At 45.7% G+C, this 24,503-nt stretch overlaps 1 protein-coding gene across 2 annotated transcripts in view; it reads right to left on the bottom strand.

Moving 5' to 3' along the window:
* Positions 1-972: 972 nt before the first annotated feature.
* The window catches only part of tmem132e (transmembrane protein 132E), a 258,574-nt gene continuing 235,043 nt past the window's right edge, over positions 973-24,503 (bottom strand). For both annotated transcript variants that reach the window (XM_030360179.1, XM_030360178.1), the window contains exons 7-9: positions 19,497-19,782; positions 9,968-10,162; positions 973-5,869 (exon numbers count right to left, since the gene is read on the bottom strand). In XM_030360179.1, coding sequence (XP_030216039.1) covers positions 4,715-5,869; positions 9,968-10,162; positions 19,497-19,782 — 1,636 coding nt within the window. In that variant the 3' untranslated portion in view covers positions 973-4,714. The remainder of the gene's footprint in view (positions 5,870-9,967; positions 10,163-19,496; positions 19,783-24,503) is intronic.

Below are 24,503 nucleotides of genomic sequence, written 5' to 3'. Positions count from 1 at the left end.
TGTTTGAAAGAGGCGGCGCCACGCACACGCAAACACACGCACACACACACCAGGAGCCTTTCTAGCGACGCCTCTTCCATGACTATAAATCGTGTTATTCCATGCAACGGTGACGTTCCGTTCAAATCCATTACTCTTCTATGCAGATTTTCCTGGTTGAATTCCCTGTATGCTTATAGTATATGTATACAAATTGTTATGTCAGAATCATTTTTTTGGAATAACCAAGTTCAGTGGGGAGACTTCTATGGGTTGTCCGTGGATTTTATGGTTCGATCCGTCTTCGGCGTCACAGATGGTCCAAAACATTATGCAACACATGGGTAACTTCGCCTGACACTACTAATGTCCTTCAAGGAAAATTGGATTTAATATAAAGAGGAAAAAATACTTTGCATCATAAAAGTTGAAAGTTCTGCAGCCCACAACTTTATAATTTATTTGTGGAGGAATTGGTGTTAACATGAGAGTTCTGTAGGTTCATGACTGCAGGATATTTGATTTGCCCTTTTACTGCTCTCTCCCATCAAATGTTGAAAGGAGACAAAATTTTATATATTTGACCGCGGGGCATAGTATTTATTTGGGTATATAACGTGTCTTTAGACCATTTAATACTTTTCAGTTTTGACCTCGTTCTCACTGCCAGTAAAAGTGTCCCAGATCCTGAATCCAGACTTCATTGGCCTCTGTGTTTCCTTGCGATAGTATGCAGCTTGGGGTGTCTTTGTTATTGTTATTTGACGTGCGCAAGTCAGTTTGGATTGTGACCAGTTCAAACAGCCAACAAAAAACATGGATCTGAGCAATCAATCCGAATTGAGCATTAAATTTACAATTCAGACAGACTAGCCAACACATGAGCTCTCAAACATAGGACAAATCAAAACACAGATGGCAAGTTTTCCACGGTTAGAAATCGAGTCAATGTAACAAGAGGATAGCGCAGGAAAAAAAAGACCACACAGTTTGTGTATTTCACTTTTGTATTGTACATATTATAGGAGAAATACAAGGGTTTGTTTGCATTTTTTAAAGAGAATACAGGAAATGTAACAGTGCTCTGTACAGGGACATATCGTCTGTGTGGTGGTGTTGGGGGTGGAAGTTCGTAGGAGCCGGGACGCGTGAGCTGTGCATCTTCTCCACCTGCGAGGACCGTGGGTGGGGTAAAGTGGTGGGTGGGCCAGGGTAGGGTGTGGGTCCGGTGGTGGTGGTAAATTTTAAGGTGTTCACTCACATGTTGCAAGAATACATAGTCTCTAGTAGCAGCTTGAAGAAAATACCTAAGTTATTTTATGCGCACTCCCACAACGGTGGCGTTACAAAAAAATAAAATGCATATACATATATACAAGAGGGAATGTGGAACCGATTGAAAAGATAAAAACCAAACCCACAACATGAGCGATTTATCCTAGCGACTGTGATCTGAATGCACCGACTGATGCGACGAGGACCGGACGATAACATCTGCCATTTTTAGAAAGGAGGAGAATAAGCTGCTATTAGAAACCAAAAGCGGATGTGGAGCAGTGAGTAGGCAGGGTAAACATCGCTCAGGTTCTGCTGAGAAACCTACATTCATCCTGAGATGCTACTGCAGCCATGGAAATGTTGTCCTTTTAAAAGAACACCTAAATAGCGGTGGTCTGAAGGGAGGGGGGCCTGTGAGGGTGAATACTAATTTTGCATCTGTGGTGATGGTGGTGGTGGTGGTAATGGAGGTGGAGAGGGGTGGGGATGTTTGGAAGGGGTGGAGCTCGGGCCGTCCAAAGAAAAATGCCTGGATTGGGATGTTCATGTCGACACGGAATGTTTGCATACTATACACAACACACGGATTAGGTCATAGTTGGGGATCAATCACGTGGAATGTAAATAGAGCATGCAGTAATGGTAAAGATTAACACCTCAGATCCTTCCTATGAGCCAGGCAAGGTATATACACACAGGTGGCTGGTCGGTAGCGCTTGCCTTGATTGTTAAATAAATCTTATTTCAACATTCAGATACCACCATAGCTTCAAAATAAAAGCGCTCTTAAGCATATGAATGAAAAAGATCATTGTAAACAAACGTTAATGTTTTCAATTAGTGTAATTCCCTTTCTAGGTGTTAAATATTGACATTTGTCAAATTAAGAGAATAAAAAATATCCCAATTTTCTTATTTTTTCTTCAATTGAGCTTCAAGAATTTCTTAAAGAAATCGAAACAAATATAATCTTAACAAAACCCCCAACAGTTATTAAAGTAAACGGAAGCGATTAAAGAATGGTATAATGATCTCACTAGTAGACGCTCCCGTTGTGGATTAGGTCTTAAAATACTATCTAGCTACCTAGCGTGATAGCTTGTTATCTTAAAAAAATTAAAGCACATGGAATCAATTCCACACGCCCATAAGAAACACAACAAAAATACAAAACATATTCCAAGCCCTTAGATGCAGTGCAGCAGTTATTTTTCTTAATCTTAAAATAAACACATTGTCGTCGACAAAATTAGGGTAATTTCTGGCTGTTTAGCAGGGAGTTAACACTACACTAACGGAGGTCAACTGCAATTAAACCGCTACAAAAGGGGGCTGCTCTATGGGCCAATTCAAACCACCATATTTACTACACTTTTTCGGATACTTCTCGTCGTCTTTGAGAGTGACCTTTACGATAATGTTGGAAAGGGCTTAACACACACACACACACACACACACACACACACACACACACACACACACACACACACACACACACACACACACACACACACACACACACACACACACACACACGTTCAACATAAACCTACACAAAAAACAATATCCATCAACACTGAAGTGTTTGTAAGCCTTCAGTCTACCATTTGTGAAGCATAGACAACTCAATAGCTTTCCTGTCGAAGTAAAAGTTTCATCACGGCTGGCTCGGCCTCAGACAGAGATGAGCTGTCTCCAGCAATGAGAGCTGAAATACTGGCCGACTCTCAGAGACATCTAATCGTAGCTTGTTGACCTTACACACTGGGTTCCCCCAAATTGGTCCAAAGGCCAATTGGGCCATTTCATACATACCTTCAGAGAAGTAAAGAGAAAAAAAATTCTTCCTTGGGCGGATGATTGCTTGAATCTTTTATAATGAATATATCCAAATCCCATTCATGCAACCCATTTTCTTTTGGCTTGTTGTGGTCGTTTGTAATGTTTATTTCTTTCAGCCGGCTGTCTGAGGCTGAGGCTCAGCGATAATTGGATGTCGAAATGAAAGCAGAATCACTCCTAGAACAACATAGCAGGCGGGCGTCAAGATGTGGATTTGAGATGTTGCAGACGGTCCTTTCTTCTGTAGACTGCTGGCTGGTATGGTATATACACATACGTGGAAAAATGCATGTATGTATGAATGTATGTATGCATGTATGTATGAATATATGAATGCATGCATGTTTGTATGTATGGATTATTGTATGTATGAATGCATGTATGTATGTATGAATGCATGTATGCATGTATATATGAATGAATACATGATGTACGTACGTATGCATGAATGTGTTTATGTAGGCCTAACACGGCATGCACGTGACTCATGATAACATGTTTCACCTCAGTAATGCGTAAGAAGGATTACATAGTTACAATCCCGACATTTACAAATTTGGAAGTAACAAAAAGATAAAGCGTCAATTCTTGATTGTGCCGATCTCCTTACATGCAGAGAATGTCGGAGACGGTCACGTCGTACAAACTTTTTCCATGTTTCCCATAAGATGTAGCGTCAGCAGTAGTATGTTACAAGGTCGCTACTACACCGTTTATAATAATAATAACAATAATAATAATAATAGTGAGTAGGAATGAGCCGACAGGGAGAGTACCTCCACATAAGGAGTGTTAACTGTGACCTGTTGTATAAGGCATCAGCTGGGGTGAGGATAGGAATGACTGAAGGGCACTGCACTTGACTACTCGTGGAAATGTTAACAACTCAAAGGGGAGGGGGTGAACGAACTCCAATACAAATCACAGAATTTGTTCCAGCCAGAACATTGATGGAGGAAATCGTTTTTGCCGTGACAGGAAATATCTTTCCTCAATTCGGCAAGAATGACAAAAAAAATATACGACTAACAGTAATGCATCTTTCTGAGTCCTTTATAGGTACGTGTTCATCAAAGGCCTCTTCGTCTTTTGGTCTAAGAGCTCTGATACAGTAGTATCAGAACAAGATCTTGAACTGTAAGTCGAGCACTCTTAAACTCTCCTGTGTGTATCAAGCTCCCCATCCTCCTTCAAAGTAAGAGTTCAGCCTCTCTTGTCAAATCGGCGCTGAATCCAGTGCTATCCATGCCAATATTGTATTTTAATGGGTAGCTTTGAAACATAATGTGTCATATCCTTGCTACATGAAATGAATCTTCTCCTGAAAAGCCGTATTTTATTTGTTGATGCATCCTCTGGAGTGGTCTTTGGCTTTCCTTGAACTACATGTTTTTTTCCATCTTGAAAAAAAGTGAGCGTGTATGGGACACCAGCACTGTGCAACACAAACCCTGCAGAAACCAACAGAACAGAAAAAAACTAAACAAAACATGGGGCCGCTTGTGAAACCGTATCAAGTCCTTACCAAGACAAGTACTTCCTCCCCCCCCCCCCCCCCCCCCCCCGGATAAGGCTCCCCTCCAGCCCTTCCCCCCCGTTTGACCTGGCGCCGACCTCACGCAATCTCCTTTATTCTGCGCATGTAGTCGTGCAGTTCGGCCGGGTCCTGGAAGCCCATGTCCTGGCACACCCACTGGATGTCCTCCTCGTCGGCGATGGGGATGGAGTTGTAGGGCAGCTCCTCGGTGGGCAGTGTGCTGAACGTGGTGAACTTGACCCGCTTCCTCTTGGAGGTGGGCGACCCCGCCTCCTCGCCCGCCTCCGCCTTGGACGAGCCCCCGGAGCTGCCGTCCCCCCGGCCGTGCACCTGGCTCTGCACGCTGGTCTGCGAGCTGCCGCTGCTGTGGTGGTCGCCGTGGCAACAGGTGGGCACCCCGCCCCCCTCCAAGGGGTTGCCGGGGCTCTCGGCCAGCTGGGGCGACAGCTCGCCCCCCTGGGTGCGCAGGGGCTGCCCGTTGCCCAGGAACACCCAGTGGTGGGAGTGGTCCATGTTGGCCTGGCCCTCGGGCGGGATGCGCTTGTGGCGGTACTTGAGCACGAACACGATGCAGTTGATGAGGAACACCAGGATGGCCAGGCAGAACACCCCCAGCAGCGCGTACATGCCGATCTCCAGGTCCGACATGTTGCGCGACGGGTGGAGGAAGCCGTCGTCGTCCTCGTCGTCCTCTTCCTCCTCCTCCTCCTCCTCCTCCTCCACCACCACCCCGGGCGCCCCGCCCTCCGTGGGCCGCTCCCGGTGGCCCACCAGCGTGGGGAAGTTGGTGTAGTCGATGGGCACGCTGGCCGGCTGCTCGTTGGACGCGTCGTACCCTCTCCCGCCCACGTGGGTCTCCACCACGACGGGGGGCCGGCGGGTGACGGAGGAGGCCGTGCCGGCGCCGCCAGGGGCGTCGCCGCCCTCGTCCTCCTCCTCAGAGTCCTCCTCGGGGCCGAAGCGCACCTTGACGGAGACGGCGGCCGCGGCGATGACGCTCTTGCGCTTGGTCTTCTGGCAGGCCTCGCAGATGGTCATCTCCACCCGCAGGGCCTCCCCGGCGCCCTCGCCCTCGGCCACCACCGCCGGCCAGCGGGGGGGCGGCTCCTGCTGCACCGACACCAGCCGCTCGTCCAGGCTGGAGGCGTTCAGGTTGTAGTCCTTGGGGTCGAAGTAGGTGAGGGGCGCGGCCGTGCCGTCGCTGAAGTGCATCCAGACGGACAGGCTGGCTTCCTGCGGAGGAGGGAGAGAAAAGAAAAGCACAGACAACACCCGGTTGGATACGAGCCTGGAGCAGCGGTTTTGATGTTTTTCTCTTGCAAACGCTCAATGCAACCTTCTTTCTTTCTTATTCGGCTAAATAAATAAAGGAACACGACACAGCGGGGGCCCCGGTCCGACAGATGATGAATGGGGTTCTCGTTGTGTTTCTCCCGCTTTGCTCCTCGTTTTATTTTATTTTTTTCTCGTTCAAACAAATTGGCTTCCGCCCCCATCAGGGGCCCTGCATGGGATTTGAATATCTGCGCCAAATTGGGCCTTTGAAGCTGTGGCCTTGCTCTAATCCCTAAATCTCCGAAACGTCTCTCAACATCTAAAGTACTCTAAAACACAAGACTAAACACGCATACATTGAGCATCCCACACGTCCCCCCCCCCCCCCCTGGTCACCTACCCACCCAAATAAACAATTAGACTCACCACTGGAAAGACCTGCTCTAATAAGTGCACACATTAAAGCAGTGAGAAGGAACGGGGGGGGGGGATTGACCACAACAAACACCCAGAAGTCCACCAGACGCGCAGCCTCCCAACACATTGCTGTACGGTACAGGCCAGACGCACCACTCCCTACTCCCTACTTCAAGTCACTCTAGGCTAGCCTGTCTCAAATAGTGGAAAATAGCCATTCTTTGTCTCTTTTTCTCTCTCTTTCTTGTGTGTGGTAGTAGTGTTGCCATTTGTAAGGGTCCAAGCCCACAGGCCAGTGATACCTGTAGACGGGCAGAGTGGGACCGGACCCATGATTAAAGTAATTAGCTACAGATGTGTGCCTTCCCCCGCTTTGACACAGGCACAGAGAGGGTAAAACAGGACTAACAGAGAATTCAATTATATGTTGGAACTGGGCCTTTCGGACTTGGACAGTTCCTAGACGGAAAGCCCCCAGCTCCCGATCTGACACCATATCCACATGCCTGGCTTCTAATACCTTTAACCTTTTCAAAGCATCAAAGTGTTTTTCTGCATTATAATGCTTTGGCACCATCAGTCTACAGATGCACAATTTATTTAAACCTATGACACCAAACTGTAACCTGATCGTGTAGTTATATGCTGTATTAAAAAGTGAATCACATTGTAACAGTGTCATTGAACCCAGTCGACGCACTGTTTCCGACTTGATACTGGCCGACTGACTAAAAACCAACGCTGGCACAAAGCCACGGCCCTTCCTAACGATGTTCAGCAGACAGAGCATGGCATGATGAATCCATGGCTGCATCATCAAGGCGTCCAGTGGCACATGCATCCATGTCTGTAGATTTTTCTTCTGCCCCTTAAAAGGAACTTTCTCTCTGAAGTCGCTTTCTTTTGGGAATGGTCTTCCTAATGCTGTCTCCAAGGGCCCAAAAGTCAACCCCCCCCCCCCCGGCAAGTAACAACGAAAAGACCAGAAAGAAAGACAGAAAGAAAACGATACAGTAAAAAAGCCTTTCCTCTCTCCCGCTAGGCTGTGGGGCCAGTTATTTTGGGGGAAAGGCTCCATCGTCTAGTCAAGTCGGGATGAAGGTGCACTTTGATTCCATCCACATTAAATTAAACATCAATGATTGCGTACTCCAGCATTATAGCCTGTAGCCTATACAAAGCGGCCGCTACAATTCTTTTTAAAGAAACCCATCAAGGGATGGAGAGTGATTTTTGTTGGGTACGGTATATGAGACAACTACTTAAAACGGGGAACTGCGGGGGGCGCAACTTGTTCCATGTTTTGAGGCTGAAACGAGGCTGTATGTGCGCCCGCATGTGCGTGCGTGCGTGCGTGCGTGCGTGCGTGCGTGCGTGCGTGTGATGCACCTGAATTCATTCATAAACTAGGAGCTCTGGTGTCCAGAAGGAAGAGTCATGCGTCCAGTGATGCGGTCTAGCAACAGATGTTCTGTTGTTGTGGGCCCTCTATCATGCATTACATACTGTACTGTAGTAAGTCCGTCCTATAACCTAAGTCTAACTATAAAACCTGTGTGAGCAATGAGCCACTGGCAGATGTCTTCTATCCACCCAGTGTCTTAGTCTCCATCCAAGATAACAGACAGAGAGAAACCAAGACCTCATCACCTGAAGTCTAATCTGGTATCCAGAGCTTGGAACCAAAGACTGCGAGGGCTGAGCTACGCCTTGTTTCCCTGTTTCGTTACGGGGATATTAACATAAATAACTCATTTGTGCCAATGGCTTTAAGAAAGGGAATTTAATTATTGTATTATTATTGTATGGAACTGTATTACTACATTGGCCAGTCTACAGGGTGTTGAATTGAACCTTCACACACACTGTTTTACAGTTCACTTCTTCCTGCCATGTTTGTATTCGCTAATTTCATGCTTTCAGATCCCTGCCTCCAGCGACATGATTGGTTGCATGAATAAATGAATAAAAGGAAGTGAAACCGGCAATTTGACTGATTAATTAATAGCTGTGAATATTAAAAGAACAGCATAGAGACGCAAATGAAAATTGTCAAACAAAAAAATCGTGTTGAAGGTGACTTTTTGACATGACATTTACCACCAACTTGCTACATAATTCCTGAGTAACTCCATTAAACCAGCGAGACATCGTTCAAGTATGTAACTTAGAATAATAGACTGGCACCTGCAAGTCAGCTTTACTGGACTTTGGGAAGATTTGTGTACGGATATGTGTTGATGCAAAGCGTCTTTAATTGTCAACAGCAAAAATATATTACACCCGTACCCATAAAGTTTCTATCCATTCCCAGAGTAACATTTATAAGGGGGACGGGGAGTTTATATATATTTATTTTGTGGGCAACAGAATCAAATGGCTTGAAATAGCTATGGCCTCCTCAGAGAGCTGGGCCGGCATGAGGAGTGGTTGCTTTTTATGGATTGGCCTCGGAGAGCACTTAGGACAATACATTACAATAATTAAATTTCAAGGTGGCCAAGAAGCGGAAAGCAAGAAAAATGTGAATTTAATACAGACCCCCCCCCGCCCCCTCTCTCTTTCTCTCCCCCTCCCTCCCTCGTCAACCCCTCTCTCCTCACTGGAGCTTGGTGGGGTTGTTATTGCCTGGGTTGGCATCTGTCAGGCTAATGGAAATAAGTTAGAAAGAAAACGAGCAGAACCCCCGTCTCCCGCAGTCCAGCAAACAAGCACTCACGCACACACACACATAAGCATGCATGCAGTCAGGCAGGCAGGAACACAAACACACACACACACACACACACACACACACACACACACACACACACACACACACACACACACACACACACACACACACACACACACACACACAAGCAGACAGGGGACCAAGCAAAGTCCATCATAAACACACGCTGATATATGCACACAACAATTACTCGCACACAGACACATGACATACACAAAATCACACACAAACACACACACCTATGTGCCCACGCCAAACAGATCTTTGGGTGAACCGTTGCCAATTAGTTCTTTGTGAGAACTGTAAAAAGCCAGAGTCCCAGGAGTAGCACTAGGAGAGACAGAGAGAGGGAGTGAGCGGGAGAGAGAGAGAGTGAGAGAGAGAGGTTTCTGCTGCCCAAGACATCTCTCAAATCCCCACTATAGCACACAACAGCGCGCTTGGGACCTGTAGTTTGATAAAAAGTACAAGTCTTTTTAGTTTGGGGATCTGAAAGTTTCAGCTACGATAATCATCAAATAACCACACTACTAACTGGTGTGGCGTCCTGCCGGCCACTAGAAAAAAACTCCAACGAGAGACATTACTTCAAGAAAACAACCAGCTGTCCTTTCAGACCGATAAACAAACTAATCCTGCCCACTTTGTCTGTATTATCACTGCTGTGAGAGAGTGTGACATTTAAGGCTGCCTTCAACCGTCATTTTTTTATGACGGTTGAAGACACTGGAGCACAATAATAATAAAAAGTAAGCAAATAAAATAATCATAAGTGGGAATTATAATATTATATCACATACATAATACGTAGATAATACGTGCTTGAAACAGACATTATATCGGAGCCAGTGGACGGGTACTTCGTGGGCGCCGAGAAAGAACACAACCACAAAATAATACAATACCTGCTTGGGCGCAGTGAGGGTCTGGAGGCCCGTTGCCTTGGCGACCATGGTGTGGCTGTTGCCGGGGCTGGGCTGTAGCGTCAGGCTGAGGCCCGCCACGGCGTGCACGCGCAGCTCCGTGATGGACACCTTGTCGTCAGTGACGGAGAACGCCGCCTCCCCCAGGACGGCGTCCACGGCCAGCGGGGACTCCACCTGGAGAGACGGAGGAGGAGAGGATGATGAGCCCGGGGGCGCCACAACGGTGCTCTGTTATTGCCTCTTTACATTTCTTGTTATGAGGGGAAAGTGTCAGAGTGACATTGTTTTGAGTGGGGTGGAGGAGAACAGATTTATCGTCCTTATCAAAAACCATTTTTCAGGGGAGGGGGGAGAGGTTAGGAGAGAGCGGGGGGGGGGAGAGGGGGGGTCTTGGTTGGTTCCGGCCCCCTGCGCAACACCCGGCGTTATTAGCCGGCGTTCCCGGTGAGTCGCAGGTTTAATGGGGCCTGGATGCGTCACGGCCGGGTAAACACAGGTGCAGCTCATATAATGGATGGCGTCTCCGCTCCATTTGTTTATGTCAAATAGTGTTGACAAAAAGAGACGGAGAGTGGTTAGCGTTTAGGCGGCTCGCATGCCGGTGGGCTCCGGCGGATGGGAGAGGTAACGGAGCGACGCGTCGATGCGCTGGTTCCACTCCCTCCTTGTTTACCGGCGGTCCGGAGACCTCCCCCAACACGAAGGGGGCGTCGTCGTCAGTGAGGCGCAGTGTGGTCTACAGCCGTCGTTATATTTAAACGTGGTCATTTTCGGTCACACAACGTGAACGACAAACGCACACAAACAACACTCGATGTTGCCGGCTGTGAGCAGACACTTTATGTGTTCGGTATGCAGTGATTTGGCCCATTGAAGAAAAACGAGGGAGTTCTGATGGTACCAAGCAGCAAGGCCAACATCGTTATCTGCGTAATATGCTTACAACATTAACAAAAGCCACACAAGTCTGTACGTAATCATCTTCACGGCACGATGCGAGAGAGGAAGCCGAGTCGATGCTTCTCTGGTGAGCTTAGATTAAACACACAGCATCAAACAGAACAGCAACAACAAGCAATCAACAATGATCAGGATGAATCAAGCCGGCCGGCTGGTCGTACGCAAAGCCACGCTCCGTATTACCATCTGTCTCTTCTGCCTCGCAGCCGCTGGAGCCGCAGATAAGAGACAGAGTGCCGGGGAACCAGACACGAGGCGCAGCGAGACGACACTCATCTTAAAGTCACCCCTTGCTCTGTGCTACAGCTGCATCTATACACTGGTCCACCCGCCTCTTATGAATCAGGCACTCGGAGAACACGTTGTTTACTCTGCACAGCTCGTAAGAAAACGGAGGTCAGGAGGAACTCGGTACAAAGTTAAGAAGTTGTTGAGTGAAGTACCGCCACATGTTGTTTTGAATGTGGAGAGAGAGAGAATGTGCCCTTCTATTTGATTTGCATATTTCCTCCATACAGACTTTTAAAATCAAAGAGGCGATGACAGTCTCTTTCAGATCTTCATCAAAACAAGAAGCTGAAGAGAAAAACGAACAAAGAGAAAAACGACAACACTAAACATTTCTTCAATTGTTTTGTTCTTTCCAATCTACCGGCTGGATTTTTTAAGTATTGTCTTAAATTATGACATTCATAAATAGGATTTTTTTTTACTACAAGAAACAAAAATGCAATGTTGAGAAAAAAGGGATGGCGGAGAAATATGTGAACCGAAGAGACCTTTATTTATCTGCGATCTTCTTTACACATGCGTCCTTCTCTTGCTTGGCTGTCATTATATAAAGCTCTCTGTCATGGCGGGAGTATTCGGACACATGTATACCGTATACTGACTGGCTTAAGAGGATTATTCAGCAGAAAGATCACACACTAGATAAATGAAGATCGATATTCGCCGCATTGACATTTGACACACACTGGGGTTGATGTAACAGACCACGTCTTGAGGTATCTCTGTATGCAGTGTGTCCTGATCTGACACATTACCGTACACACCTGCACACTGCTGTTGAGCACAGCTGTCACCTGACAGTAGGAGCAGTGTGATGACTGACATTTTGGCATTGGACATGAAATGTGACAAGGCCTTTACATGACAGGTAGGGGTGTTGAGTTCCTCTGCCGCAGTGATGTGCGTTGAGGCGAAAATAAATAAATAACTTCAAGCTCAAAGTAGGGTAAGCGTTGACATCACACAATCGTCCCTGAGAAAGAGAGAGAGAGAGAGAGAGGGGGGGGGGGGCGGAGCCTGCGACCAAACCCTATCAATTACTAAACGTCAAATCTTTCAAGAAGGACGATTGTGATATTCCATTCGTAGGACTCGGGATTATCTCGCTCAGCCGAGATCAAGGCGTCGCCGCCTTGTATATTTAACGGAGAGACTGCGCCGTGGAACCAAAGCATTAGCTAACCGCTCCTCCTGAATGCAGCCCTAAGGTTCCCCTAGCCCGTCTCTACTCTTGACAAATCTCGCTCAGCCACCACACAGCATTTCAATTTCAATCAACGCCGCCATTACTTTGTACGCTCAGCATGCGCGCACACACACACACACGGCGCACCGCGCACCAGCCTGCCAATCTCCTTTTATTACAGGCTCTCCTCCCCCATCACACTCTCGTTGTTTTCCACGGGAGGCATCCGCGGAAGCACTATGGAATTGGTTCTCCATTTTCATTATTCCCCGTGTGTGCGTGGGTATCTATGTGTGCTTAGCGTGTGTGTGTGTGTGTGTGTGTAGGCTGTGAGTGCATTAGGGCTGAGGGGCTTGAAGACGCAGAAAATTCATCACCTGAAGATCCTTGCCCACATTAACGATGCAAAAGGGGGAATGTGTGTGTGTGTGTGTGTGTGTGTGTGTGTGTGTGTGTGTGTGTGTGTGTGTGTGTGTGTGTGTGTGTGTGTGTGTGTGTGTGTGTGTGTGTGTGTGCCGAGGGGGTTTGTAGGGGAGGGGAGTAGAGTGCACTTCTATAATAACTTGTGTTTATTATGCTTATTGTGTTATTTGTTATATATATAATGTAATTTGGGGATGTGTGTTTGACTGTGTGGCTGTGTGTGTGTGTGCGCAGTAATGCACAGCGGTTCCTCACGGTATGAGAGAGCCCTCCCAACATCACTCCCCCCGTGCTCCGCAGTGTGGGGCTGGAGATTATCCTTAGGGGATCCCAATGATGTGGCCCATTTCACCTCGCCTCGTCATAACACCAAAGAGGCATTACCAAAACATCTGTAAAAGACGTTATTAAACAGATGCAGAGACGTTGCTCGGCACAGAATGTACGGTATGCCTGGTTGCCATAGCATCACGTATGGTCCTCTGTATTAGTAGTGCGTGCTTATTCATTTCTGTTTGCAATCAGGGGCTCTGTTTTCATGTGTATTTTGTACTGACTACATCAATACTGGCTCCATAAAGGAGAGTTATAGCTGAATGGCTGCATGAATTAGCATACGCAGGAGCACACACACACACACACACACACACACACACACACACACACACACACACACACACACACACACACACACACACACACACACACCCCCACCCATCCACCCACACCCACACATGGAGCGTTTGGCCTTCTCTTAGGAAAATTATGAAAAGGCGTAGCAAAGATGTCAAATGCTGACATTCAACTGTTCAACATTTCTTCCATAACTGTCAATCTGGAGCAACCATATGTATATAATTTCTGTAGTCTAAGCATTTACGGACGAGAAGGAGAGGCTGAGCTTGTGTAGAATACGTAGATATGACTAAATGACATTCATATTGTTGGTAGTATTCCTAGAACTAGCACTTTGAGTGTGCCTCATGTATGAAAAGTGCTGTATAAATAAAGTTGCCTTGCCTTGCCTAGGACTCACCATTAATACTGCTCCAAGTGATGTACAAGTCATGGTCAATCTAAATGATGAATCACATTTTTATGTGATTGATCATTCTCTCTCTCTCTCTCTCTCTCTCTCTCTCTCTCTCTCTCTCTCCCTCCCTCCCTCACTCTCTCCCCCTCTCTCTCTCTCTCTCTCTTTCCCCCTCCCTCCCTCCCTCCCCCTCCCTCCCTCCCTCTCACACACACACGAGTGGAAGACCCACAACCGCGGGGTCATTGAGTATTATAGCAGCTTGCTGTTCATACCAGGCCGGGCGCCACCAGGGGTCTTAAGGGGTCTTGGGCACCACAGTTTGAGTCATGAATACCCTTATGCTACAAATGTCCCAATATTGCAATACTTAGGGTAAAAGATACATTGATCATCCCTGTGCACGGCAGCTAAGACCTACGGTAAATGATGATGCCCAAACCAGCGTTCTCAAGTCATTGTCGCTTCACTGTTCAGTTGGTGGCGGCAGCGGCAGTATCGCTAACGACGAGAAGTCCTAGTGGAGCAGGGAGGGACGGGTACTGAAAGCCGGTCCCACTATGGCACAGTTTCCTTTACGACCGCTAGCTAATGGACCGGGTTGCAATGCAGATTTCAGTGCCTCGTTTCGTTGACATGCCCGAGCTGCCGGTTGAAATATCCGTCCTCCGATGCGCCAAAACCGCCACACATGATGCATATTCAGTTTACTGTTGTTGCAATGCTACAGGACTGTCAGGGAGTTGAAATGCAGTAATAATGCAAATGCCAGGGTTCAGTGAAGAAAACCACAATGTTGCATTGTTGGTTTAATGTACATTTCAGCATTAGTATTAAGGTACAATTGGCTGATGTTTTGCCAGACCTGTTAATTTGTGTCTCCCCCTACTTTGATATTAAATAATTCAAAGATTTAAATAATAGTGCTATGTTCTCATGTGACCACTCTGATTAATAAATAAATTATTTGGTTTAGAAACAGTAGCCTATTGTTGCTGTCATTTAGCCACTTTCTGAGGCTATTGCATTGTTGCATCGATGGATTAAATTTTATAAAAAAAACATTGACCCCTCCCAAGATAACAGCCCCCACAGTGACTTCATTCTGGCTGCGCGACTGGGTCGTACTATACGAATAATAGACCCAAAGCAGAGAAAATATTCACATGTTTCAACCGTTAAGTAGTAGTTTTGTACCTGCATGTTCATCCACAAAGGCACTTGCTGTAAGTCTGCAAGGAAATCCGGAGTCTGCTTGCAGGGTAATAATAATAATAAAACATTGGAATTTCTGTTGTACTTTGGGGTTCATCTTGTCTTGCACCCAGACGTGGTTATGGACAGGAGAAGAGCACTCACCTTGAATAAAGATGAAGCAGAACAAGGCTGTGAATATGGGTGGCGAATTTGAGCACAACGGTTATTTGCTCTAGGTTCCCCCACTCATAAATCAAAGAGGCACTTTAATCCACCATAGGATTTTCATTTTTTTTGTTTTGTGTTTTCATTTCATTTCTTCCTGAGTCGTTATCTACACAAGGGGCAGAGTGGGCTCAAGCTCCAGCACATCTGGCTGTTTATTTTTAAATAGGCATATTCTTCTTACATGGTGTAGTTCCTCCGGTAACATTAATCACCATACATGACATACTGACAACATGGTGTCTACAGGGAGTAACGCCACAGACAGGTCTTCTATGCTCGATTATGTAGAGAGAACAACATGGGGTCTACAGGGAGAAACGCCACAGACAGGTCTTCTCTGCTTGGTTATACAGAGAGAACAACATGGGGTCTACAGGGAGAAACGCCACAGACAGGTCTTCTCTGCTTGGTTATACAGAGAGAACAACATGGTGTCTACAGGGAGAAACGCCACAGACAGGTCTTCTCTGCTTGGTTATACAGAGAGAACAACATGGTGTCTGTCTACAGGGAGAAACGCCACAGACAGGTCTTCTCTGCTTGGTTATATAGAGAGAACAACATGGTGGTCTACAGGGAGAAACACCACAGACAGAGTCTTCTCTGCTCGGTTATATTGAGTGGCAGGTCTCACTTTCAATTGTCAAACATGTCAATACAGTAAGGTACATAAACAGAATATTTACAAACAACCTATACAGGGAGAACAGAAGACACCATTGCCAAATATACTGAACTCGAAGATGAAACCTGTCTTTAGAGAAGATGTCATGGCAGAGTAAACTTTTGCAACATTTGCTATGAAGGTATAACAAATGTCATCCATGACCTGCATGTCGGTACACAAGTACAGATTACATCAGCGAAGTGGATCAAACATTGATCCCAATTGTATTTTTGTGGAATTCTTCACTAGATAGATAGACACTTTATTGATCCCTTGGGAATGCTCCTTCAGGGAAATTCTAAACTATTTGGGTATGTGCAAAATATTTGGGAGAAATACAGTATGTCGATCAACGGCTTATTTTTTAGTTAAATTACATCCCCTATTATTGCCCCAATCAATTCATCAATAATGAAGATGATAAAAAAAATGATGATGAGATGATAATAAAATAGAAGAAATTAACAAAATGATAGCAAATCGTCAGCTCCATAACTGATTGCCTTTATAATATTTCCAGACATTGTTATATCTAGTCTTAACTTAATCTAATGTCATACACATGTGAGGGTGCTTCTTGTAGCGTGTGTTTGTGTCCATCAACAGGCACCCCGGTGTTAGACACCATAGTGTGGCTCATTGGAGGATTGTTTGGCGAGACCAATCTACAGATATTGGGCCGCACACACCAGAAAGAGAAAAGAAAACTACAAAGCAAGGTTGTTTTTTGTGTTTCTTGTTTGAACAGTCGGATTAATGATTCATGACAGCTTGATGAGAGCTCCCTACCATCATCTCTTGTATGGAGTTTTGCATGATCAAAGCTGCCTTGAATTATGTTTTAGTTTGGCTTTAAACTATCATATAACTATTGTTACGCATATTTATGACTCCCAGAGAAAACCCCCATTCTTACAAGTTTTTAGAAGTCGAAGCAATACCCAAAACTATAACAAACAAGTCTCTAATGTGTTTACATATACTATAGTAGAACAAAAATGGTTCGACATGGATAGACATTTGAATTGCATCTAGTGTCTCACGAATATCGAACAAGAAGATTTCCAGAACTTAGACATCGCTCTAGCCAAACTTCTGGGGAGGGCCGGCCGGAGAACAGGAAGTGCCATGGGCGTCGTCAAGGGGTTTCCAAAGTTGTAACGGATATATTTTTGTGAACGCAATTGTGAGTCGATTTTAACAAATGTATTTCCACAGTGGCCAATACAAGTTTACTACACAGGATGGACATTTTAAACCTTTACAGAAACTTTGCTTTAGGATGTTGTTTTTCGGACAGGATGCTTTAGACTGTCTTCCCACCGGCAACCAGAAAATCTTAAGTAAAAGAGCTGGCTGAGTTTGTGTTCGCTGTTGGCCCAGGAGGGATACCGACCATCAGAAGAGGAGGCTATTGCTGTAGTTATCAGCCCTCTTCTGGATCACTGATTAATGGTGAGCCATATCATGGTGGTTGTGGTTCGACCCTCCAGGCTGTTTTCAGGAGTGATCAATTCCATCTAACTACAGATCCCGGCCCCTAACAACAGGATCTGTTGAAATCCATTTGAATCATGTTCAACGCCTGTTCCCCCAGATTTGAGCCTGTTTTCCATCAGAATTTGGAAGTTCTTCATAAGTCTGATGGCGGACGACTGACAGTCCCCAGAGCCAAGAACGCATGTACTCCTGGTTTTATTATGCACTTTAGAAAAACAAAGCCTACAAATGGCATAACTTAAATTGTGCAGCTTCAATTGGAAAAAAGTTGGGTTCAATTTGTTTCAATCTCCTGTTATACTAACTTTATACAATGATACATCCACCCATTTGTCACACAAAATGCATGGATGTGAATTAATGTGTTCTTTGATTTAATTATTCATTGAATAAAAGAATGAATGAATCTAGGCATAATAAGGAGAAAGAAGAAAGGAAGCTAGGACTAACTGATCATCCAGCCCTGCCTGCGACCACATTAAACAGCCCACCTCTAAACTTTTTCATATTCATGAGCTAGCCCTGGGTGCAATAAGTTATTTAGCTCTCCCTGGAAGAGTCTGGTGGACTCCTCATTTCAATGGTGATCTAAGCACGCCATGGCTCCCTTTCCTGTTGAATATTCTCATTGTCCACAGCATGGCCCCACTCGGGGAGAACTCTTTCAGCATCCACTGAACCAACCACCTCCAGCTTCAATCCAGGCTGATCAGAATGAGGGGATCCAGCGACTGCAGAGTGATCACATATCCATTTCCCCAGTGGCATACAGTTCTACATCCACAAGTTCACAGGTTTTTGTCTAACCCGTGGGATCGCCAGGTCCAGTAGAGCCTACTGCTGTGTGTTCTGCGCAACCTATACAGGGCTTGATGCAAGATGAATAATGTTCAATACAGGTTTCTATACTATTTACTAGGAATGGTTCCTATTGGGGATAGAGGTAGGTTGATGCTAGGTTGATGCTGCATTGAAGCCAATTGCATTTTGCTATTTTGTATCTCCATTAATACTAATACACTGCATGTGTATTAGTGAAATAACTTGTCATGCTGCGACATATGGACTAAGTTTCATTACATAAAAAATTAAATAAAAACTGATGAAACCTTCATCTTAAACAAAATCAATATGGCAACTTGTGCCCGGTGGTGAAATGTGTCTACATCAGCGCCCAGAGTGGGAGAGATACCCTGATGATCAATGGGTTTGGTTCAAGTGATGGATCGGTCACTCCATTCTCCTGCCCGTTTAGTTGTTGACAGGCATATTCGCTGCGACAACTAATGTATTACTCCTGACAGCCAAGCAGAGTGTGATCAGCCGTGGAGAGGACACAGAAGACAAAAGCAAGCCCTAATTGTTTCCTCCTGTTCCTCTGTTAGTGACTGACCGGTAAAGATCAGCCACGTTAAATGTTAAGACAATTACTTTCTTGGCAGAAACACAAAAAAAAGGAGAAGCAAGGGAGGTAGAGTCAGGAACATGACGAGATAATGAAATGTGGAATGTGGAGAGAAGGAGAACAGCGATGTTTGTGTGTTCATTTAATTAAACTACAACAGGAAAATGACCATCACCCTGGAAGCAAACTGACAAGCTGGGCAGATGCAGCCCAGAGTCTTCACAGCCCAGGAGGCTTCCTAATGGCCTCCAGCATTATAGATATATAGGGGCCATGATAGTATACTGGCTAGGCTGCTTGGTGCCTCAAAGGTTACCCCAGTAATTGCGCAGGAACTATGTGGGGCCGAGGCTAATGAAACTGCATCCTGCATTTGAGGAGGGCAACGGCCCTCCCTCCCTCCCCCACCCACCCACCCACCCACCCACCCACCCACCTACACACACCCACACACACACACACACACACACACACACACACACACACACACACACACACACACGAGAACCAAGATTGGTCTCGAGCGCTTTGTCTCGACGGCCCACCCTCCAACACCCCCCCCCCCCACCCTGAGGGATGGGTGAGACCCAGGGCTGCCCTCCCGTTGGCTCCCTGTACCTTGAGTGCAGTGGCGCCCAGCTCCAGTCCCACCAGGACGGTCCGGTCCACCAGCTCGGCGATGCGGGGGTCGGCCACCTTGAGGGAGTCCTGCACCAGGTCGGTGACGTCCACGCGCCAGTCGGGCCCCAGCATGGTGATCACCTGGTCCGTGCCCTCGGCCGACGTGGTGTGGAACTGGGTGAGGACGCGCACCAGCGCCCGCTGGTACTGCAGCGCGCAGCCCCGGCTGACCCGCGGCTCATCGTCCTCCTCGTCGGCGGCCGCGTCGCTGTCCCGGGTGCTCCTGACGCGGCGGGGGGGGGGGGGGGGGGGGAGGTAAACAAACGCATGGGTGAAGATGTCAATGGACCGCATTGATGTAAGGGCTGTGTTTGTGACCCTCTGGCCTCTGGAAGGGCTTCACACGTGGTGGGTCTTTTGAAATTCACGCGTTCATGCTCGGGCGGTGGCGTCGGGCAAGCGAGGCGAACGGGCCAATTGTCAGGACCAGTTAGGGTTCGGTGCCTTGCTCAGGGACACCGTGACACCGCGATCGAACCGGCCGTGACAGCCTGGTTGACACCGCATACAAACACAAAGAGGGTGGTTAAAAATAAAGATCCTAAAAAAATAGCTCAAAATAACTCCAGTCTTGTCGTGTGCCTGCTGTGTTCGACTCCCACAACGAAAGGTACTTGGCACCCCTGCAGCGATCCTTGAGAGTCTCCTACCCACCTCTTTAATGAGATGGATCTGAATTCTCTAGGTAGTGGCTTTGGATAAAAGCATCTGCTAAATGCTTTAATGCTAACGATACCAAATACACATATCCTCAATAGTCCACAGTCACAGAACACAGTCACTGTGTGTATTTCTTAACAATTTGGAGTTTGGAGAAGGTAAACAAGGATATCTACCCCATAGAGAGTAGAAAGTGAGAAACACAAATCCCAACTGAGGGTTTAAACAACACGCTTGGACATAAGTCCTTCTCATGAAGGACGCAAGAACAGGAGGCTGATGGATTTCTCAAGGGCTTTGCCTCGCTCACAGGGGGTTTTGATAGACGGATCATTGTGATAATACTTAAAAGACGCCAACACTCTTTTAGAAGGAGTATAATTTCCAGAACCTTCACACTAGCCATCACTAGCTAACACCGAGCCCTTCCTTGACCGACAACCGACCAATGAGGACGCTCGGCAGCACATTTTTCAAAGGTTACTCTGTTCCAAATCAAGCCCAGCTGTAGGTGTATTTAAGAAGCCATGCTTCAGAAGGCAGGATTAACTGTGTCTCGATAGATGTGCTGACCTGTGAGCTGTTCGGTGAAGTTTGAAGAGAAAACAAGAGACTGCTTGTGACTCTAGACTCTGCCATCAAGGAGGCAGTTTCTTTTCTGTCTCACACGCTCCTACAGCTCAGGTCAGAGAAGACTTAACCCAGGTGCCCTCAGCCTCCCTCTGACCTGAAGTGTAATGTCCATTCTCATTAGGGTCTGAGATCCGTACGGACACACAGTAGGCTTCAGTGAACAAAGACCGATTACACCAATCCCTTTCCCTTTTGTTATTTTTTATTTCCTCCTCTTCTTATTTTTTCGAGCTTCAACTGCAAAGATAACAGCACAAGCCAGTGAACAATATATATATATATAACCTGCTGCACTGTAGCAAGGAAAGGGCCCACGGCAAAGCCAAGGTTACCTGAGACCTAATAAGTGAACGAGGTTATCTTTTGCCATGTTGACATAGCAAGTAGTACTGACGACGGGAGGGGACGGGGAGAAATATAACATATAACGTGAAACTGTGTCAGTGGGGGAGAGAAATGATTGGAAGCAGTGAGAAGAAAATAAGAGGGACGACAATTGTTGCACAACCAGACGGATAGACACTGTGTCTTTTTTTTCTCTCTCCATTTCTTCCAAAAAGTTGGAAGAAAACCAATAAACTGCCCGGCATGATCTTGGTTACAAAAGGTACAACCGGCAGGGGTGAGGAACAGGAAGGCAAAGAAAAGAAAAACGTGGGCCTTGTACATCAGAAATAACACGTCCACCAGCCGGAGATAGGGGCTCCCGGTTAACAAAAGGAAATGATAACGGAACTATTTTGCTGAAGGGGGCTGGGGCCCAGTCTATTCAGTATGCAGGAGCATATCAGCAACTCCACTGTTCTGCGTGAGGCCCCAAAACTAAGAGGAGCTATCTCTCGCCAGCGGTCTTTGACACTGCAAAGTACCACAGGGCAAGGTAAGGGAAAATGATATACTCTCAGCGAGCCCAGACGATGTGCAGCGCGGAGCACACAGTCATTTCTCACCCGGAAAAGTATTACTTTGGCCAAGCTCTCGGCTACGGGCAGCAGTAGAAAAGGCTGGGGAAGCTGGGTAACGGAGCCCTATATATAAGTAACGGCAGGCTCCTGTGTTTATACAATGTAACCCCGTGTCAGAGTCACGCAGAGATGGCGGTGAAAAAGACCCATCGACCTATGGATGTATTGATTGAGAAAACGCTGTGGCTGAGCACTGTTTCAATAGTGCATCAAAAATAAATATTAATATATATTGTTTTTTCTTTATATAATATGTTTATGTGTCTTTCGGCTTATAAGATCTATGGTCATATACGGGGAAATAAAAGAAAAGAAATACACATGAAAACTAACACTATCGTTTCAAATCTGTTCTAAAAAAAAGGGAATTTGTTACGGTAGCCTTCGAGCAAGGCGTCATTGGCTCTTCAGCATGCACAATTGATTTCTGTTGTTGAATCCACTCCAAAACAATCTGCAGGATTGCGTCTGCAAATCCTGCGGCCAAGGCCGTCTGTGATGGCAGTTGGTGGTGTGAATAAGATATTGAACCAACAGGCAAACGTTGATGAAGAGTAGTAGCACTATATTCTCTGTATTCACTTGGAATTGATTCATTTTTGTGTTCTTCAAAGGCAAACATTGAAAAATCACAACACAATACCATTTCATAAAGATAAATAATGGAAAACGACGGTTAGTACATAAACTTCAATGGGACGATTAAGAGCCGAAGGAACTTGGTTTGACCCGAATATTCACAACCTACCAGTAGACATGTCTTACGCGGCTACCTCAACAACCTTGAACGTAATTCCCTGTAATACACTTTTTTCCACCAGATTTTGTCTGACGTCACTAACAAGCCTAACACTTAAAACTAAGATTTGTCTCCTTAAAACTCAGCTCAAAAAAAGAAGAGAAATCGCTGGTCCACATGGAACCCTTCTATTTACGCAAAAAGGGCCGAAAATAGCATGTCCACCCGACTGTTGTGTTTCCATCCCCGGCGTTCAGTGGGAGCATATAAATACCTGTGACTACTGAAGATTCATTTGTCACGAAAATGAATACAGATTGTAACCTTTCCCACAAAAGATATAAGCCCGATGTTATTGGTTGTGATGTGTTTTTTGGTCTCATGGGAAATGGGATTTATATGCTTTGGAATCTCACACATATATTGTGTTGATTCAAAGAGCAGGTAACCTATAGAATAAATACGACACAGCCTTCAAGGTCAAATCACAATGGAAGCATTGAAATACAACTTCACAAATCAACATGTCTGGAGTATTTTCAAACATTTCACTTGGTTTGGTTTTTGCTTGTGTTAGAAGGGATGTGTATGTGTGTATGACACATTTGTTAGAAGGGGCGTACCTGTGTGTTTGTGTGTATGTGTGTGTGCGTATCTGTGGTACCTGTTTGAATGAAAGAAGGTTGTCATGCAATGTCAGTAGTCCAGATGCCCCAATTTGAGAAAGGGTTGTTTTCCCCACCTGGGCCCTGTCTTTGAAAGGTTTCCCGCCTCCTCCATTACCATTCATTCTCCCTAAATATGACAATGATGCATCTGACTGCAATTCATTAGTATGCATGTTGGAGACATCTCATTTCATTTGTATCACCTGCTCTAGTGTCTGCTATCTACTAAACACTATCACTTCAATACGAAGGCTGCATGCTGGGACTTCACTCCTCGAAGCATAGAGCCATCACACGGAAAAATAATATGTAATCTGAGGATCTAATCTCTTCTGCAGATAGAGGTCGGACATAACATTAATAGTTCATGGCAGCTTCATAGCTGTGTGGATACTGCTTTAAACCAACTTTGGATGACTCTTCAACTTGACTGGGGGTTAGAATAATATATCCTTGCCATTTTTCTCATTGCTGTTCAGTTATTCATTTCTGACCTCCTTCTAATCCATATCTGAACTGCGTAAAGGACAAGGCCATATTTTTTTTTCTGTTTCCTTCTGTTTTCTTTATAAATGCAGTCTTGTCCTTTAAGCGCCTGCTACCAATCTCTTGCCGCTACAAAACCCTTTTTGAGAGCCCTCCGCGAGTCAAGTGGGACCTTTAGGAGTAGGCAAACACTAAAATGAAATCATGGGGACAGCACAAGCTATTGCATTGTCGTTTCTGTTTGCTTAAAAAATAGTACATTACATATCTGAAAAGGAGTAGGAAGAATTATCAGCCCATGCCATAGATTGTGAAGTGCATTAACCGTGTGGTTTAATGTTTCTGTTCAATTAGTCAAATGACTCTGCTCACTCGGACATCATTGTATACGGTGAAGGAGCGTTTGAACCAAGCATCAGCATCCATATATCATGACATATATACGACTTTTCTCTGTAGAGAGTTCTAAAGAATGTTCAGTTAATATAATTTTAAAGGGGAATAGGTGGGATAAAAGTGTTTTACTTCTTCCTACTCCTTTTCAGGTATGTAATTAAAAAACTTTCTGTTTACACTTCGAGCAAATGCTTATTATGTGAAATAAAGAAATCCATTAAAATCCGTTGACTGCTCAAACACAGAACATCCTTGACACATGACATTTTACTGAACGAAAGCCACCCAACAGCGGAATAACGAATAAAGAATAAAAAGTAATTCACTGGGTGGACGGTACCAGCCGTTTCAAAATCCAACCCCACTGCATAGACCAACTGCAAATGTCCTTCCTCAC

Source organism: Gadus morhua, chromosome 7, assembly GCF_902167405.1.
Source record: "Gadus morhua chromosome 7, gadMor3.0, whole genome shotgun sequence".
NCBI classification, from domain to species: domain Eukaryota; kingdom Metazoa; phylum Chordata; class Actinopteri; order Gadiformes; family Gadidae; genus Gadus; species Gadus morhua.
The sequence above is the reverse complement of the archived record's forward strand: the minus strand, read 5'-3'. Positions and strand labels throughout refer to the sequence as shown.